This window comes from Rhinolophus sinicus, linkage group LG12 (genome assembly GCF_036562045.2).
Source record: "Rhinolophus sinicus isolate RSC01 linkage group LG12, ASM3656204v1, whole genome shotgun sequence".
NCBI lineage: Eukaryota > Metazoa > Chordata > Mammalia > Chiroptera > Rhinolophidae > Rhinolophus > Rhinolophus sinicus.
Genome location: NC_133761.1, coordinates 25,181,971 through 25,199,315, shown reverse-complemented (window position 1 = coordinate 25,199,315; position 17,345 = coordinate 25,181,971). Strand labels below are relative to the sequence as shown.

General features: G+C 42.6%; 1 protein-coding gene and 1 long non-coding RNA gene across 4 annotated transcripts in view; one reads left to right on the top strand and one right to left on the bottom strand.

Annotated features, from left to right (window-relative positions):
* Positions 1-17,345, top strand: part of LOC141567827 (uncharacterized) — a 176,521-nt gene that overhangs the window by 15,228 nt on the left and 143,948 nt on the right. The gene's annotated exons all lie outside the window — the stretch shown is intronic.
* Positions 3,908-11,523, bottom strand: LOC141567811 (uncharacterized). The gene is made up of 2 exons (XM_074316335.1): positions 11,219-11,523; positions 3,908-5,818 (listed from the first exon to the last, which is right to left on the bottom strand). Exon 2 carries the CDS (start codon positions 5,582-5,584, stop codon positions 4,361-4,363), a length of 1,224 nt encoding a protein of 407 aa, XP_074172436.1. The 5' UTR covers positions 5,585-5,818; positions 11,219-11,523; the 3' UTR covers positions 3,908-4,360.

Here is a 17,345-nt window from a genome sequence, read left to right as displayed (position 1 = left end):
TTTTGGATTCTTTTTTCTTTTTGCTGTTCTGGTTGGGTGTTTCCTGCTACCTTATCTTCTACATCGCTGGTTGGACCCTCTGCTTCATCTAATCTACTATTGATTCCCTGTAATATGTTCTTCATTTCCATTATTGTGTCCTTTATTTCTGACTGGTTCTTTTTCATGGTTTCCATTTCCATTTGTGTGCTTCCTATCTATATCTCTGTTGAAGTTCTCCCTGACATCACTGAACATCCTTATAACCAGTGTTTGGAACTCTGCATCTGATAGATTGCTTATCTCCATTTCATTTAGTTCTATTTGTGGAGCTTTGTTCTGTTCTTTTATTTGGGACATGTTTCTTTGTCTCCCTACTTCGGCTGCCTACCTGTTTTTTTTTTTCTATGTATTAGGTAGGGCTTCTGTGTCTTCCAGTCTTAGTATAGTGGCCTTATGTAGTAGGTGTGCTGTGGGGTTCAGTGGTGCAGTCTTTCTGGTCACCTGCGTCACACACTGCAAGTGTGTGGGCTGTGTGTGCCCTCCTCTTGTGGTTGAGACTTGGTTGATAATTGCACATCAGTAAGAAGGACTGACCCTTGGGCTCACTGGTTGTGAGGACTGGCCTTGACAACAGTGGAAGAATTGTGCAGGGGTTGATCTTACAGAGCAGGATCTGCCTCAGCAGGACTCGGGTGCCTGCACAATCTGCCCCTTGGGTTTGTTGCACTTGGAGGTGACTGGGTGATGCTCCAGCTTGTTCTGAAGCTGGTCACTGGAGGAGCCAGCCCAGGACTTCCTTGGAGGGGATCCACTGTAGGTCAAGTTCAGCCATAGCCCATGCCCCACCTGAGACCACCCGGCAAGAGCCACAAAGAAATCTGTGGATGGCTGTCACCCATGCTGTGCTTGGAAGTGCCTTGAGAGGCCAAGCCACAAACAAAGACCAGCTGCCACTAGTGCCACCTTAGGGCTGCTTGGCCAGAGGTACAGGACTTGCTCAAGCCAGATGCTGCTTGTCTGGGTTCTGAGAACCTTTGAGAGACCCTAGGAAAGTCTGTAGCATGAGCTAAGGCAGCCAGTTTGTATGAAAAGGCCACTGGAAGTGGTTTGGGTATGTCTGTAAGTTGGGTGGGGTGGGGTCTCAAATCACCAGTGTGTGGTGAACAAATGTAGGAGACTCAGATATGGTGGCTGCCTGCGTCTGTATACCAGGAAGGGGGAGGGCTCAACAAAGAAACAATGGCCTCTGCCAGCTCCTCTGTCCAGGAGAAAGCCACCTCTCCAGCCCCTGTCCCAAGCCAGACAACTCAGTTCCCCAGCATATGTTGCTGTCGCCTCTCCAGCTGCTGCCCCACCCTGAAGCTCTGAGCAAGTGATTCTGTTGGTGGTTAAGTCCACATGTGGTCCCTTTAAGAGGAGAGCCTGTGAGTGCAGCTGCACTGTCTCACTCAGTCACAATCTCCACTGTTTTTCACAATCAGAAACTATGGGGACTTCTCTTCCCGGCACTGGCACCCTGGGCTGTTGTGGGGCTGGGACCTCTGACTCCTCTGGGGGTTGGGGGGACCCCCACAGCTGAAATATACCTCCCAATCTTTAATGGTCACACAGGTGGGTGTGGGACCAGCCCATTCCTCATCTCTGCCCCTCATTCTGGTCTGGAGGTGGCTTTTTCTGTGCATCCTTAGTTGAAGGGCTTTAGATCAGCAAGATTTTAGGTGATTCTCAATAATGGTTGTTGTGTAGATTAGTTGTAATTTTGATGTGGTTGTGAGAGAAGGTAAGCACAGCATTTACCTACTACGTCATCTTAGTATCTCTATAATTTTAGTTCTTATATTTAGGTCTTTGGTTCACTTTGAGTTGATTTTATATGTGGTGTAAATTGTGGATATCCAGTCTTTCCAACACCTTCTCCTGACAAGACAACCCTGCAGTTCTGACATTTCCCTATTCCTTTTCTTTAAGTGAAGCCTGGTTTTCCCTGATGATACCACTTTTCTGGCAACCTTCTCCAATAGAGGCCTTTTCCCCTACCTTCTCCTTCTCATTTATCCTGCAAAGGTCAGTGCACATTAAGCTTCCATTGTCTGCTTTGATCTCCCTGCTCCCCCACTAACCCTTGTTGGTGCCTTTCTTTGGACTCCCAACATTATCCACTTGTGCCACCTTAAACTTGGAGAATTCTTTGTCTATAACTGAACCATTCTTGTCATCTTTGTAGGTTTCAAACATTGTGTTGATGACTGGCCTCTTCATTCATTAACTTTCACAATATCAGAATCTTGATCTTTCCTTTTCACAGCCATCATTAGTGAGGCCATGATTTGGATTGTGTCATCCTCTGAATCAGCTTCCTTTATGAGGTTTAAAACTCTGCAGTTCCTTCCTCTCAGCTCACCTGACTTCTGTCTCTTGCTCTTTTACTCTTTTACTCTGGCTGAATTTGATATTAACTTCTGGTATTATTTACGACTTCATTGCCAGCTCTGATTTTTCTAAAACAACATAAACCGTTTGTAACTTTTAATTTTAATAAAATTTCAGTCTTACAGAAAAGTTGTAAAAATAGTACAAAGAACTGTACTCCATATTCAGATTCACCACTTATTTACATTCTTCCTTTTTAGCTTTATCATTCTTTTTTTATTCCTGAATCTGAATACATTGCAAAAATAAATTGCAAAGCACCCCTTTACCTCTCAGTATTCCAAGATGCATTTCCCAGAACAAAGATAATCACTTACATAGAGTAAAATAATGTAAATCAGGAAATGTACTATTGAATATTATCTCTCATCTAATTCATATTCTATAATCAAATTTCATCAATTTCCCAATGTCTTTTTTCTCCTTCAGCTCAGGATTCAATCCAGTATTATTCACTCCTTTTTGTTTCCCTGTATTTTAGTGTCTTAACCTGGAATGCTTTCTCTGTATTTTTTGTTTTTCTAGACCATGACTTTTTTTTTAAAGAGGATCGGTAAAATTTCTAGAATGTCCTTTCATTTGGGTTTATCTGTGGTTTCCTTATGATTACATTCATGCATTTTCATCAGGAATACTACAGGAATAATATGTCCTCAGTGTATTATATCAAGAAGCATATAATAAGACATTGTCCTGTTGTAGATTATATTAACTGTGATTGCTATTTTAGTGTCAACCAGCTCTCTTCACTGTCAAGTTATTACATTTCTCATTGTCATTAATGATAACCCATGGGGAGATACTTAGAGATTATATAAATACCTGATCCTCATCAAACACTCAGCCACTAGTTGATCACTCATACCTAAGTCATCTTTTACAAAGATGGTAGCCAAATGCTGATTTCCCTCCCGTAACACTGTCATTGCTTTAAATTTATTAGTTGTCATTCACTATAAGGTAAAACTTTACTTTCTCTTATTAATTTATTTATATTAGTATTGACTTATGGGTTTTTTTATTCAAAGAGTTATTATTTATTAATGTCAATTATTTTGGTGCTCAAATTTCCCAAGATTTAGTCAGTGAGAGTCTCTTCATGCTAGTTCTTGTGTCCTTTTGACATGTCCCCATTATTTTTTAAATGATTCCTTACTTTCTGGCACAGGAAGATGTTCCAGCCTTACCTTACTACTATGCTCTGTTGTTTCTTAAGCACCTTGATTCCTTTTTGTGAAGACTGGTATTTTAAAATGAGGATCTATATTCTAAGAGTGTTCATTGCTCCTGGAGTGTTAATGTTTCTAAGTCTTCTCAGCAGAAAAAGCTGTGTGTGTGTGTGTGTGTGTGTGTGTGTGTGTGTGTGTGTGTGTACTAGAAATATCTGTATCAAACATCATGAGTTAATACGAATGAAACCAGAGGCCACTGAGTCTGTGCTCGTGCTGCCTGCGCCATTCAGCCAATAGACTGACACAGGAGTTGGGTCGTAGAATAAGTGTTTATTATCAGAGTATCAGTGGTCTGGGAAGGCAGCCGGTTAACACCTTCAAAAACTGCTTTAACATTCCCAGACCAGCTTCCGGTATTTAAGGGAAAATCTAGGCAATCCAGAGGCTAGGTGACAGTTCCAGGGGTCTGCATGGAGGCTTCCCTCTGGCAATATGGCTCTCCAACATGGTCATCAACCCACGAGCAGTGATGGAAGTAACCTGGAAGGAATGCTAGGCCATAAAGATTGTGATCAGTAAGCATGAGGATTTTAATCATAAGTTTCATGGTAATTTTCTAAAGCAGGGAACTAGGACAGGGGGCATTGTGAGCTCAAGCTGCAGGAGGGTGATCCATTGTTAAGCTATAGGGCAGGGAGAGGCAAGCCAGGGACACTGAATGGGGTCTCAACTGGGCCCTGTTTCAATCCCCCACTGTCAAAAGGCAAAGTCCGAATCTATGAGACTAGCTTGAGGTGAAATTGGTCTCTGTGACATTGACGAAAGCCTGGAGCTTCCGGTGTCCATCGGGCCTTCGGCAGGCAGCTGGCAGCAGACCTGTAAGTGGGGGTACAATGAATACAGCAGCAAGTCATAAGCCCTACAATTACAAACAAAAGGAAAATGAAAAATGTTTCCCTTAAACCAGCAAGGTTGGGGAGCCAGGAGATGAGTCGGGAGAGATTAAGACCAAAGGACTCTTCTTTCTGTTTAATATTAGATATGAGATCGTGAATTTGTTTAACCTTCCCCTCAATTAGGTGGGAATTATCGGTAAGGTTAAAGCAGCAAAGTCCTTTGAATTCCTCACACCCATGGTTATATCTTAGCAACAAATAATCTATAGCAGCCCGATTTTCAAGGACGGCCTCTCTGACTTGTCCCAGCTCTTCCCCGAGAGCATGGATGGCCTGAGAGGTAGCATTCAGGGCTTTTACCATAGAGCAGGCCATGCTGCTGATTTCTATATTCAGGGCAATAGTCATGGCTGGCATCACAACGAGAGATAAGGCTGTGTATTCAGCTGGACTAAACAAGTGCTGCTCACTATTGCAGTCGGAACTTAAAACAATTTCTGTGTGATGTTCGGTTGGGTGGGGTCTCTGTGGCAGAAAAACAGTCAGTCTTCCAAGGGAGCAAGGCCCTCCTGTACTGTTGGCTGGTACATAAGAATAGACAGTTCTTCCACAGATAAGGAACCAGCCGGCGGGTAATTTAACATGTCCGTTGGCATAACTCACTGAGGTGGTAGAACTACAGTTCAGGTCTGCGTCAGCTGTAAGGACGAAACAAGAGTGGGTACAACCAGTAAACATCACACAGTCCTCCACTGGGGTCACCGCCGAGACCTTGAGGGAAAACATAGCTCTGTCCTCCCTGGTGACGACAGGACCCCAGTGATAGATGTCAGAGTATGATATACGCTTGTCAATAGATTGGAACATTGTGTGATTCCTGATAGTCTCTAGTGGGGTACAAACTCCTATTAAGCAGGAGGTGAAGGTCTGTTCTACATACGTCCCTCCTGAAAGGCAAAAATCAGAGATATTAAGTACATGTTTAGCCAGATAAACCCAGATATTTTCATCCCTTTCAAATGGTATTGGTCCCTCCGAGGAACATCCCAGGAGGACTGCCGTGAGAACAAGTATTTGAGGTCCCCTAATGGCGTGGGTCTCCATGTGGCAGTATCTTCTCTCCTGTCTTCTAGTTCTGTCTTCTTTATTCTGGTGTGGTGAATCCAAGGCCAGATTCCCTCACGTTTGACGGCCGAGTGTGTGGTCAGGAGCACCGTCCACGATCTGGTCCACTGTTCGTTTAGCTGGTCAACGGGTCCTTGGTGTTTCTAAGTTTGGAGCAGTACTCTGTTTCCGGTCTTGAAAGGATGGTAGGGTCTCTCTGATGGGGCCAGCTCCCTGTTAAGGGCAAATTTATGTATGGTCTCTACTACCTGGGTAAGTTCCCTAAGAGAATTTCTAACATGCACATCGTGGTTAAACTCAGATGGAGCTATGTCCACTAGGGCCTGGAATGGTCTCCCATAAACAATTTCAAATGGGCTTAATTTAAGCCTGCTTCGGGGAGCCAGCCGGACTCTCAGCAGGGCAAGTGGTAGTGCTTGAGTCCGTGAGAGCTGAGTTTCCTGGCAGAGTTTTGCTATGGTCTTTTTAAGTGTATGATTCATTTTTTCTATTTTGCCCCAGGATTGGGGCCTCCATGGCGTGTGAAATCTCCAGGTAATATTAAGGTGTGTATTCACGCTCTGAGTGGTGGCCGAGATAAAGGATGGTCCATTGTCGCTTGCAGACTTTGGGGGAGTCTGTCCCTGGGGATGGTCTCCCAGAGCAGTGCTTTGACTATCTCAGCTGCCTTTTCTGTTCAAGTAGGAAATGCTTCTACCCACCCGGAGAAAGTACCTATGTATGCAGGCAGGTACCAGTAATATCCCCATGCCCTGGTCATTTGAGTGAAGTCAATCTGCCAGTCATCAAAGGGCAGCTGGCTTCTATATTGACGACCTTGGCCTCTAGCATCTGTGTACGTTTTTGGAATATTTTTTCTGGCAAATTGAGCAGTTATTGATAATATCTTGAGCTATTTGTGTCAAGTGAATTCCAGTGGTCCAGGGAGCTACATAATCAAGTAAAACATCTCTCCCAAAGTGCGTGGCCTGGTGTACTTCTTGGAGAATCATGTCAGAAGAGAGGAGGAGATGAAGACTTTCCCTTCAGAGTTGACCTTCCATCCCCCTGTTGAGCCATTCTGTGTGCAGCCCCTCTTGGATGCCTCTTCTAGGTCTGCTTCTGAATAGGCAGGCGGATGCTTCTGGACATCTATTATGGGAACCAGGGCCATGACTGTATCTAAGTGGGCTGCCTCCTTGGATGCAAAGTCTGCCTGTCTGTTTCCTGTTGGCAATTGATCTCCACCTTTCTGATGCATTATGGCCACTTGGGTGGGTTCTTGGACAGCCTTAGGTAGCTGTAAAATTTCTGAGGCCTGTTTTAGTTCTTTCTTCCCAGCCGTAAGGAGGCCATGTTCTTTCCAAATAGCCCTATGTGCATGTAACACCAGGAAAGCATATTTAGAGTCAGTGTAAATGTTGACTCATTTTCCCTTGGCTAGTTCAGGTGTATGGGTTAGTGCAATGAGTTCAGCCTTCTGGGCAGACGTACCTGCCAATAAAGGTTGGGCCTTTATTGTTTGGTCCAGAATAACCACTGTATACCCTGCTTTTCCGTCTCCTGTTGTTGATGAAGCTACTTCATCCACAAAAAGACTCCAACCTGGGTTCTGGATGGGTTGATCATATAGATCTGGCCAACTGGAATAGGCTAAGCCCACAGTTTCTATACAATCATGTATTAACAGTTCGTGGGGGAGGGGTAGCAGTGTTGCTGGATTTGGGACAGAGACGGTTTGGAGTTGGAGATTTGGATTATGTAGCAGGATGGCTTGGTATTTGCCCAGCCATCCAGCTATCAACCATAATCTGCCCTTTTGTTCCAGTAATGTCAATACCTGGTGTGACACTAGTCCGGTCATGTGCTACCCAAGAGAAAACATTTCTGCCTCTTGCATCAGTTCACAGGTGGCAGCTACAGCCCGTAGGAAGCTAGGCCATCCCTGCACTGCATTATCCAAGCTCTTAGGGAGGTAAGCAACTGGCTGTTGAGTTGTACCACTCATCTGGGTTAGCATCCTCAGGGCAAAACCTTGTTTCTCATGAATGTATAGGCGGAATGGCTTAGACACATTGAGCAGCCCAAAAGCAGGGGGAGAGCTTAAGAGCTCCTTTAATTTTTGGAAGGTGGTTTGACATTTAGGAGTCCAATCAAGGGCAATCTTTCCTTTTAGGGCCTCATAGAAGGGTGTGTTGATGAGACAAAATTAGGAATCCAAATCCTACAAAATCCAGGTATTCCTAAAAATCCCCGTAACTGCCTACTAGCTGTAGGAGTTTCAAGACCTTTTATTAAATCCTTCCAGTTATTGAGGAGGTTTCTCTTCCTGGGCTCAAGGGAACCCTAGAAAGGTGACCCAGTTTTTACAGGTCTGGGCCTTTTTCCCAGAGACCTTGTACCCACGTTCTGCCAGGTGATTTAAAGTTTCCGTAGTATTGTTTAAGCAATCTTGCCTGGAGTCACCGGTGATTAACAAATCATCTAGATATTGCAGAAGCACTCCTCTTTCTAGCTGCAGGGTCTGCAAGCCGTGGGTCAATGTTCCCCCCACAAGAGGGTAGGAGAGTTTTTAAAGCCTTGTGGCAACAGTCTAGCAGTCCTGGGTTCTCAGTAGCGAGTCCGGGTTTTGCGACTCAGAGGCAAACAACTCTTGTGACTGCGGGTCCAAGGGCATGCAGGAAAGAGCATCCTTCGAATCCAGCACATTATATAGTACTGGGAAGTACCGAGAATTCCACTTTACAAGGTGTATGTATGGTTTAGGCACCATCGGATGACTGTCCTCTGTTATTTCATTAATTGTCCATAGATCCAGGACAAAATGACATTCCTGAGATTTGGGCTTTTGAACTGGTAGGATGGGGCTCTTATATGGTGACAGACAAGGCTGAATAAGGCCTAGGTCCTTGAATTTTTGAATTAAGGGTTGGATGTCTTTCAAAGCTTCCTTCTTGAGAGGGTACTGTCTTTTCCAGGGAGTTGAGGCCCCCTCCTTCAGTCTTATTTTTATCAGTTCACTGCTCTTGGCCCTCCCAGGGTTCCCATCTGCCCAGACGGAGGGACTGACCAGAAATAAGACAGTAGAGTTCTCTGACCTGTCTTCCAGCACTGTGGTTGGATCCTCTTCCAGGATCATCTGGAATCTATACGCATTTTCAATTGGTACCTGCAGGTGGAGCTGGTTCACTTCAGGAGCAAAAGTTATTTGAGCACGAAATTTGGAGAGTCAGTCCTCAGCCAGCAGAGGTATTGGACAATCAGGCATATACAGAAACTTACGTTGCAAATGTGTATCTCCCACTACATACTGTAATGGCTGTAGAAAATGTTGATATTCTGGCTTGCTGGTCACCCCAGTAATCTGAACAGTTAGGAAAGTCCAGTGATTTTTCTCATTCAGAACAGAGTATGCAGTGCCACTATCAAGAAGGAAGCCTACTTTCCTGTTTCCCACTGTCAATTGTACCTGAGGCTCCTTAGGGGTGATGGCTAAGGTCTATTTGGGGAACAGAGGAGACCCCGGGCCCCATCATTCTTCCTCAGAACCGGCCATCCTTTCAGCCATCAGGGCTACTGGTGCTTTCTGGCCCTCTGGTTTGCCTTGGTTAAGGCATTCTTTCTTCCAGTGTCCTTGCTCTTTGCAGTAGGCACAATAGTCTTGCCCTAGTGAGGGGTCTGAGTGCTGCCTATTCACACTTTGTCACTCATACTCCTTTATCTGATTCAGAGAAACGGTGGCGTCCTTAGCCTTTGGGTACTCACAGCTATTGTACACCTCGTATGCGATATCTACCAGCTGGGTGTGTGGCATGCTCATGACTCCACCTAACTTTTGGAGTTCATTCTGGATGTCCAGGGTACTCTCTGGACTGGTCATATGAGAATTTTCAGCCGCTGGGGGATCAATATCAGAATATTGGCTATAGGCTTGGTAAATTCTCTCCAAAAACTCTGAGCGATCCTCATTTGGTTTTTGTCGGACTGCCTGTAAGCTCTGTTGTTTTGGCACCGCTTTACATGGCCCCTCTCAAAGACATGGCTGGGAATGTTCTAATTTGTACTGATCAATCCTATCACTGGGGTCCCAGTCTGGCTCAACAAGAGGGATTGCCCCGTCTAGTGCTAGGGTCCCACAAGGGCCCTCTTGGTGCATCCTTTCAGCTTCTTCTTTGGTCTTGCCTATCACCAGCCTTCTCTCATCTGCAGTCAGCAGCATATGGAGCAGGGCTTGTACATCTGCCCAGGTGGGCCGGTGGGTGGCAAACACTGAGGAGATTAGATCAGTCATCTTTTGGGGGTTCTCAATAAGACAGGTTAAGATTTTTCCAGTTCATTAAATCCAAGGTGGAAAAAGGAGTATGTGCCCAATAGTATCTGGCAGGCTGTCCCCCAGGACCAGTTCCAATAGCCAGCCACTTCAAAGGGTATTGCCCTGCCGTGGCCCCTTGGCTCCCTAACCCTACTCCGAATTGTGTACCTTGTCTGGTATGAGAGGGGGAGACCATTCCATTAATCCTGTCTACATTAGGCACCCGGGTGGTGGGGGATCGGTTGGAGGTCATGGGTATTGATTTCCATCCGCCAGGACATTGAGTTTTTCCTCATCCTTTAATTTTCCTGGTCTAGAATCAGGGATTGGGATGGCTGCTGGTTCCAGCACTGAGACAGTCTGCCTCTGAATGATTAGTTTCCTTCTTTGCTAGCTTCCAAATTATGCAAACTAATAAACATCTGTACATAAGGTATTTCATCCCATTTTCCAGACCTCTGACAGGACAATTCCAGTTGCAAAACAGTATAATAATGAACCATTTAGCGGTCAGTGCTTTTCATAATCTAATGTATACATTGGCCAAGCAGTGTTGCAATGGAACACTAATTTCTTTTTGGTCAACGGCTTATAGCCATAGTCTTACCAATGACCTGATATTTTGCCCAACGGGCTCCCATCCGGGATTGAATCCTTAGATCTCATTGCTGAGCTAGAACAAATATGGCTACACTTAACATACACTTACACACACACAGACAGATCCAAGTATTCCTTGGATCAAATAGACAAAACCAGAAAAACCAAATTTGCATCTGAATACCAAAAACCAAACCTGACCAGGCACCAAATTAGGATGTGATGTCGTCTTACTCCTATACATGGTCCGTTGACCGTCAGACAATTGACCAGTGGGCTAAAACCGAAAACCAAATGTAGCCCCAAAGGCTGAAACCACAAACGCGCTTCCAAGACCAAAGCAAGCCTGCAACCAAAGCCCCTTACTGGTGGAGGTATTATGCCTCCCTGGACGTTGCAGTCTCACCTATTGGCGCCAATGGGTGAGTATGACCTCCAAATAGCCCTCAAAGAGGAGCCCCAGATGGTGAGTGCAAGATCCTCTGGTTGCACACGCTGGGGCCACCCCGCTTTCTGATCCAGTAATTAGAGGCAGGAAGCAGAGCAAATGCTTATTCTATCCCAATTGAGCAAAAGGATGTCCATGACAGGTGGGCCCTAGCGCAACCCCCACCTCAGGGAGAAAAATCACTCGGCAGCTGCTTCCAGAGGTTGGTCTTGCGCCAAAGAATCTGCCCAGTCCCAGGGAGCCCCTGAAACCCTCCGCAAGCCGAAAGACTTACCGGAGGAACCCGGAGGCTGTCCCGCTGAAGAGTCGCCAGAAACTGAAACCAGAGGCCAACTGAATCCTGGCTTGTGTTGCCTGTACCCCTCAGCCAATAGACCGATTCAGGAGTTGGGTGGTAAAATAAGCATTTATTATCAGAGCATCAGTGGTCTGGGAAGACAGCCCGTTAACACTTCAAAAACTGCTTTAACATTCCCAGACCAGCTTCCGGTATTTAAGGGAAAATCTAGGCAATCCAGAGGCTAGGTGACAGTTCCCCGGGGTCTGCATGGAGGCTTCCCTCTGGCAACATGACTCTCCCACGTGGTCATCAACCCAGGAGCAGTGATGGAAGTAACCTGAAAGGAATGCTAGGCCATAAAGATTGTGATCAGTAAGCATGAGGGTTTCAGGGTAATTTTCTAAAGCAGGGAACTGGGACAAGGGACATTGTGAGCTCAAGCTGCAGGAGGCAGCTCCATTGTTAAGCTATAGGGCAGGGAAATGAGAGACCAGGGACACTGAATGGGGTCTCAACTGGGCCCTGTTTCACTAATACTTTTAAATGCAGTCTAGACTTCTCCATTTCTGTTTGTGATTTCTTCTCCCTCAGTGAGGATACCTGGCTCCCACTATTCTCAATATACGGACCTACTTGCTCAATCCTGGAATATTACACACAATAGTTTCAGTATTACTAATGCATCACTGTGGGAAAAAATCTATTAATTAAAGTTCAATATTTATTTGCTTTTTTTTTTCTCTTTGGACTGAAGGGGGATTTTGAGTTCTCTTCAGGGCAACTAAATTTGAGATATTAATACATATCTGAATAGAGACGTAGAGCAGGCTTTCTGGATCTCAGTGGAGACATCATGAGAGAGAACGGTTCAGGAATCATCAGATTAAAATGATATTTAAAAAAATTTAAAGCCAGAGCATTGAATAAGTTTATAAAAGAAAGTGAAGAGAGAGAAGAGAGCTGAGGAGGAGGATCCAGCAAAGGAGACTGAGAAAGAGGGGCCACTGAGAATATAATATTCTGGATGCCACCTGAATGTTTCAAGAAGGAGAGAATCAGCTGTGCCAAATGCTGCCTAAAGGCCTCAGAAGATGAGGTCTGACAACTGACCACCAGATTTGTCCATTGGTAATCTTGACAAGTGAGGTTTTCATGAGGTGATTAGGATAAATGCTTAGGAGGAGTTAAAACACAGGCAATCCCTCACTAAGAATGGGAAGTGAAGTAATGGAGACAGTGAGCACAGACCAAATCTTGAGAACTTTTGTTGTAAATGGGAGCAAAATAAAGGGTTGGAGGGAGTTGTGTTGACTTTTTAAAGATGTCAGATATTACAGCATGTAAGTATGTTGATAAGAATAACTCCATGGAGACAATAAAAGGATGATGTAGGAGAGAGAGGGGAGCTAATCAGGAGTAAAGTCTTCAAAGAGCTGGGAATATAAAGCTCCATTGTGCAAATGGGTTGGTTCAACTTAGACGAGAACAGAAAGTTCATCGGGGACAACAAATAAAGAGAACAGAGGATTCTGAACTGGGGCTTTCTGACTCTGAGTCACCATACACTAGTATAGCACAAAAAGTTCACTATTTTATGTAACTATATGTTGGCTTTCAGGACTAATTCCCTGTTATTCTCTGTCTCCCAAAACACTTCGTCCTCAAATCACGATTCCATGTATTTGTTTTGCATTCCTCCCTCCTGAAAATGCTTTAAAAACTAAGAATCACAAAGAAAACATTTCACTGTTTAATCTCCTACTTCCTTCTTCCAGCCAAAGAGACATGTTCCCACTAGCTCTCACCCATGGGCTGTTTATAACTAGCGATGGGACTCTCTTTAGAATAAAAGGTCAAAGATTCCCGGATATCATGTTTTGTATTGTTTGTGAACCAACCCCTCACACACCCAAAACACCAAGGGAGAGGTGGCTAAGACAGGCCAGTTTAAAAATAAAGGACCTCAAAGTCATACCTTTTGTGCAAAAGTAAGGCTCCTCCCTATCAGATATAAAGAACTACGTGTGGAAATAAAACAAGTTAAGGATTTGAGGATAGGAGAGAGAGTGATCTGGAACCTACTCCCTGTTTGATATCTTAGAGAGTAGCAGTATGTCTATTCCCCCGTACCACCGAGCTCATGGTGGTGGTGGGAGCTGAAAATGGACACATAATGTATTTGTGCATCCAAAGGACACAGACTGCCCTGTCCTTCATCCCTCTGAGTATCTCAGTGGTCCAGAGAAGTAATTGGAAGGGTGTTGAGCTTCCCTTGGGCCTGAGCGGGGTGAAGAATTGGCAAGAGGAAGTATTCCCAGGCCTGCCACCAGGTGGCCATGACTAGAAGTAGGAGGAAAGTGTGAGGGTAAATAGTTAATATCCAATATCATTGGTTGGAATTTCAATAGATGCTAAAAGCTAAGGAGGAGAGAAGAAGTAGTCAGTTACACAGAATGCTAAGGTCGTTGTTCATGGGAGGAGAATGCATCACTCATGCCCCAGGACAAAATGGGACAAATAGTATCTCCCTGGTATTAGGACTACAAAGTCAAACAAGGAATGGAGAGAAGGAGAAAAACCCAGAAGTATGTGAGGGAATTTTGAGCTATAACAAGACTGCCGCATAGGCCTGAACTAATTGAGCTTAGACTGAGAACTGATCCAGAATTGACCTGTTTTCTACCATCAGCAAAGATGGGGCTATAGAGCTAATCAATTCCAGTTAGAGAGAAAAGACTATATAGTTATGCACTCAAGTATACATTGAAAATGTGCACAGATTTCACCGAGATTACAATAACTTACATATTTATTATATTTAAAATTAGAACTATGTAAGTATCTAAAGATGAGACTTGATCACCATCTCTATGCTGTTGAAATTGGTAAAATATGAAAACTTTCTAAAAAAACAACACTAAATCTAGCGCATAATGATTTATTTTATATAAAATCTAGTAGAATATTTAACTGACCAATTTGCATGTGAATAGAATATTCAAATGACCAAATCTCTGCTCATTTAGTTAAGTATTATTTTTTTGGCAAATTTCTGAATGTGTATGAATTTGTGTTTTGGTGAAATTTACTTTATACTTTCTAAGTTAGAGGTTGGCAACCTGGTAGCAAAATTTGGCCTGTTATATGGTTTTGAAAATAAAGTTTTATTGGAAAACAGCCACTCCCATTTGTTTATATATTGTTTATGGTCACTGTTGCAACAAAGACCATTTGGCTTGCAAAGCCTAAAAACTTTACTATCTGACTCTTTATACAAGAAGTTTGCCAAACTTTAGCCTAAGGCTTAATCAAAGCAAAATGTATTTGCGGTCTGATCTTTTACAATACTAAGTAGATCCTATGTTATTTCACTTAGAGCATAATAAGGTCCTATTTCATTAAGTCATGGAGCTTTCCAAAGAAGAGCTTGGAACATCGCAAAGAAAGACTCTTTAAAGATCTTGTTCTCTATAAAATGGAACATCAAGTAGAATATTAATCCTAGGACTCAAGCTGACATTAATAGAAGTATAAAAGCAATGTTCTTTAGCTTGTCATAAAAACTCAAGTACTTGCTAGAGTAGCTGGAAAAGAGCTGCTGTTCTGTGAGAAAAGAATCAAATGAAGAATTCTCCTGCCTCAATGAACTTTCACTTTTCCTTCCATATACTGACTACCACTCTCACGTTGCAATATGGACCTTCTGCCCTTCAGAATTAATTTCCCAGAGAGTGTTAAAGTTAGAACAAGTAGACATTATGATGTACTGACAGAAAACATCATAATGCCTTCCTATGAAATGACTCATTACTTTGCAAAGACCGAATCCATATTGCAAATCCTAAACATAAGACTTGACCTCCTATTGATTTCCCTTTATCTGTCTAATCTTATAATATATTATTGTTTTAAAATTTAGTTTTCAATTGCAGTTGACATACAATATTATATTAAGTTCAATGTATGACATAGCGATTACACATTTATATACCTGATGATGTGATCACCCTGATGAGTATAGTACCCACCTGACACTATACATAGTTATTAAAATATTATTGATTATATTCACAATGCTGTATTTTACATCCCAGTGACTATTTTTATAACTGGCAATTTGGACTTCTTAATCCTTTTCACCTTTTCACCTATCCCCTGAATCCCCTTCCTTCTGGCAACCATCAATTTGTTCTCTGTATCTATTAGCTTATTTTTGTTTTGTTTGTGTATTTTGTTTTTTGATTCTACATATAAATGAAATCTTATGATGTAATATATTCTTGAAAATCACTTTCTATTCCAGTTGGATCAATTTCTTCTAGCTTTATATGCTATTTCTATTTCCCACTCCAACTTTAGGCTATACAATATAGGGCTCAAAATACTCTTGTAAGAAATTGTGTGAGCTGAATACCAGAGGTTCATCTCTGAATATAGGCTCTGGAAGTCATAGTATCTCAGATTGGGTAGGATTTAAATAATCATCAGTGTCTCTAAAATAAAAATCTGTATTTGTTTTAGAAAAAAAGATAATGTTTAAAATAATAGAAAAGTGAAAAAAATGAAGTTAATCCATAATGCTTCCTCACTTTCTAGTTACTGATTTTACAATTTTTGTGTATATCTTTCCAAAAATTTTTCTATGGACACACATTTAGAAAAACACCATAAAAATTAGTGCCACATGCATTATAATGTAATCTTATTAAGAATATCTTTCCATATTGATAAATAACAACTAGCAACCTTTGGTGGATATGATATACCTGCCACAAAACTCACTTAAAGCATTACCCTGCCATTTGACCCTTGGTTGTTTCCAGGTTTTTATTATCGTTATTATTTATGGTGTCATGAGAAATGTATGTACCTAAGTACCTAATCAAATACTTTCTTAGGCAAAATTTTGAATGGCAGAATTACAAGATTAAAAGATCTGAATAACTTTTTTGATGCTTTTGGTACCTACTGCTAAATTGACCTCTAAAGTGGTTGTATAATTTCACATTCTCTTTCAAAGGATACAAGGGGGCCTCCCTCTACCCTCCATCACATTATCACCAGGGTATCTAATCTAGTGACTTTCAAAAATTTTTTGAATACGACTCAAGAGTAAGGAAAACATTTCATATTGTGACTGGGAACACATACACATTCGTACATACATGGTAAATACATAGGCACAAATAAACAGTGGTGAAGTTTTGGGGTAAAACAAATATAATGTGAAAGGCACTTTTTTTTTTTTTTTTTTTTGAGGAGGGCTCAGCTCACAGTGGCCCATGCAGGGATTGAACTGGCAACCTTGGTGTCATTAGCACCAAGCTCTAACCAATTGAGCTAACCGGCCACTCATGAAAGGCATCTTATCAGCCAGAGCAAAGCCTGTTAAAAAAAACATTTAGCATGGATATTGTGAGGCCCCTCAACTAGGATAAACACCACCATCAACACCATTACCACCTGAATCCATGCTTTCTATCCATATGACTTTCATCTTGCCCTCACTTGCTAACAAACCTTTTGAACTTTCTAAGATGTTCCTTAATGGTTTTAGCATTTGACCTACTGTCAAATGTGCTTTATTCCCTTCAATACACGGTGGTTTTTAAAAATCTATATTGATGACGACCCTTTCAGAAATCTAGCATTATTCCTAAAACTTCTCGCTTTTAGGTGGTCATCTTCAAATTTACTTTGGTTACCCTTCTTTGTCCTTACAATTATCTGGGGCCATTTTCATTAAACTGTCATTGTTTTGTCAAATTGTCATTGTCAAACTGCCTCTGACGGTAGCCATTCATCTTTCTACCCTTCCCCTTCCCTATATGTACGAATAACCTTCATAGAATCTTCTCTGCTTGACTCCTTCTTTCCTTAGAATGAGGCAATCCTCAAACCCTAAATCAAATGACTTGTGTTTGCTTGGGAATCTCTGAATTCTAGGAAAAGACATCCCTTTCGCTAGCACTATCATTCCCATGAAGGTCTTCTGGGAAATGGACTTCACTGGCTAATTCCGGCAGAGTTATCAAAACATGACCTCCCTTGGTCCTCAGAACACACACACACACACATATGTCACCTTTTGAGTTCAGGAATACTGCCCATCTGTTCTACT

Bases quoted from the DNA above. Each gene is read 5' to 3' on its own strand.
- LOC141567811 (XM_074316335.1), bottom strand. From the start codon at position 5,584: ATGGAGACCCACGCCATTAGGGGACCTCAAATACTTGTTCTCACGGCA.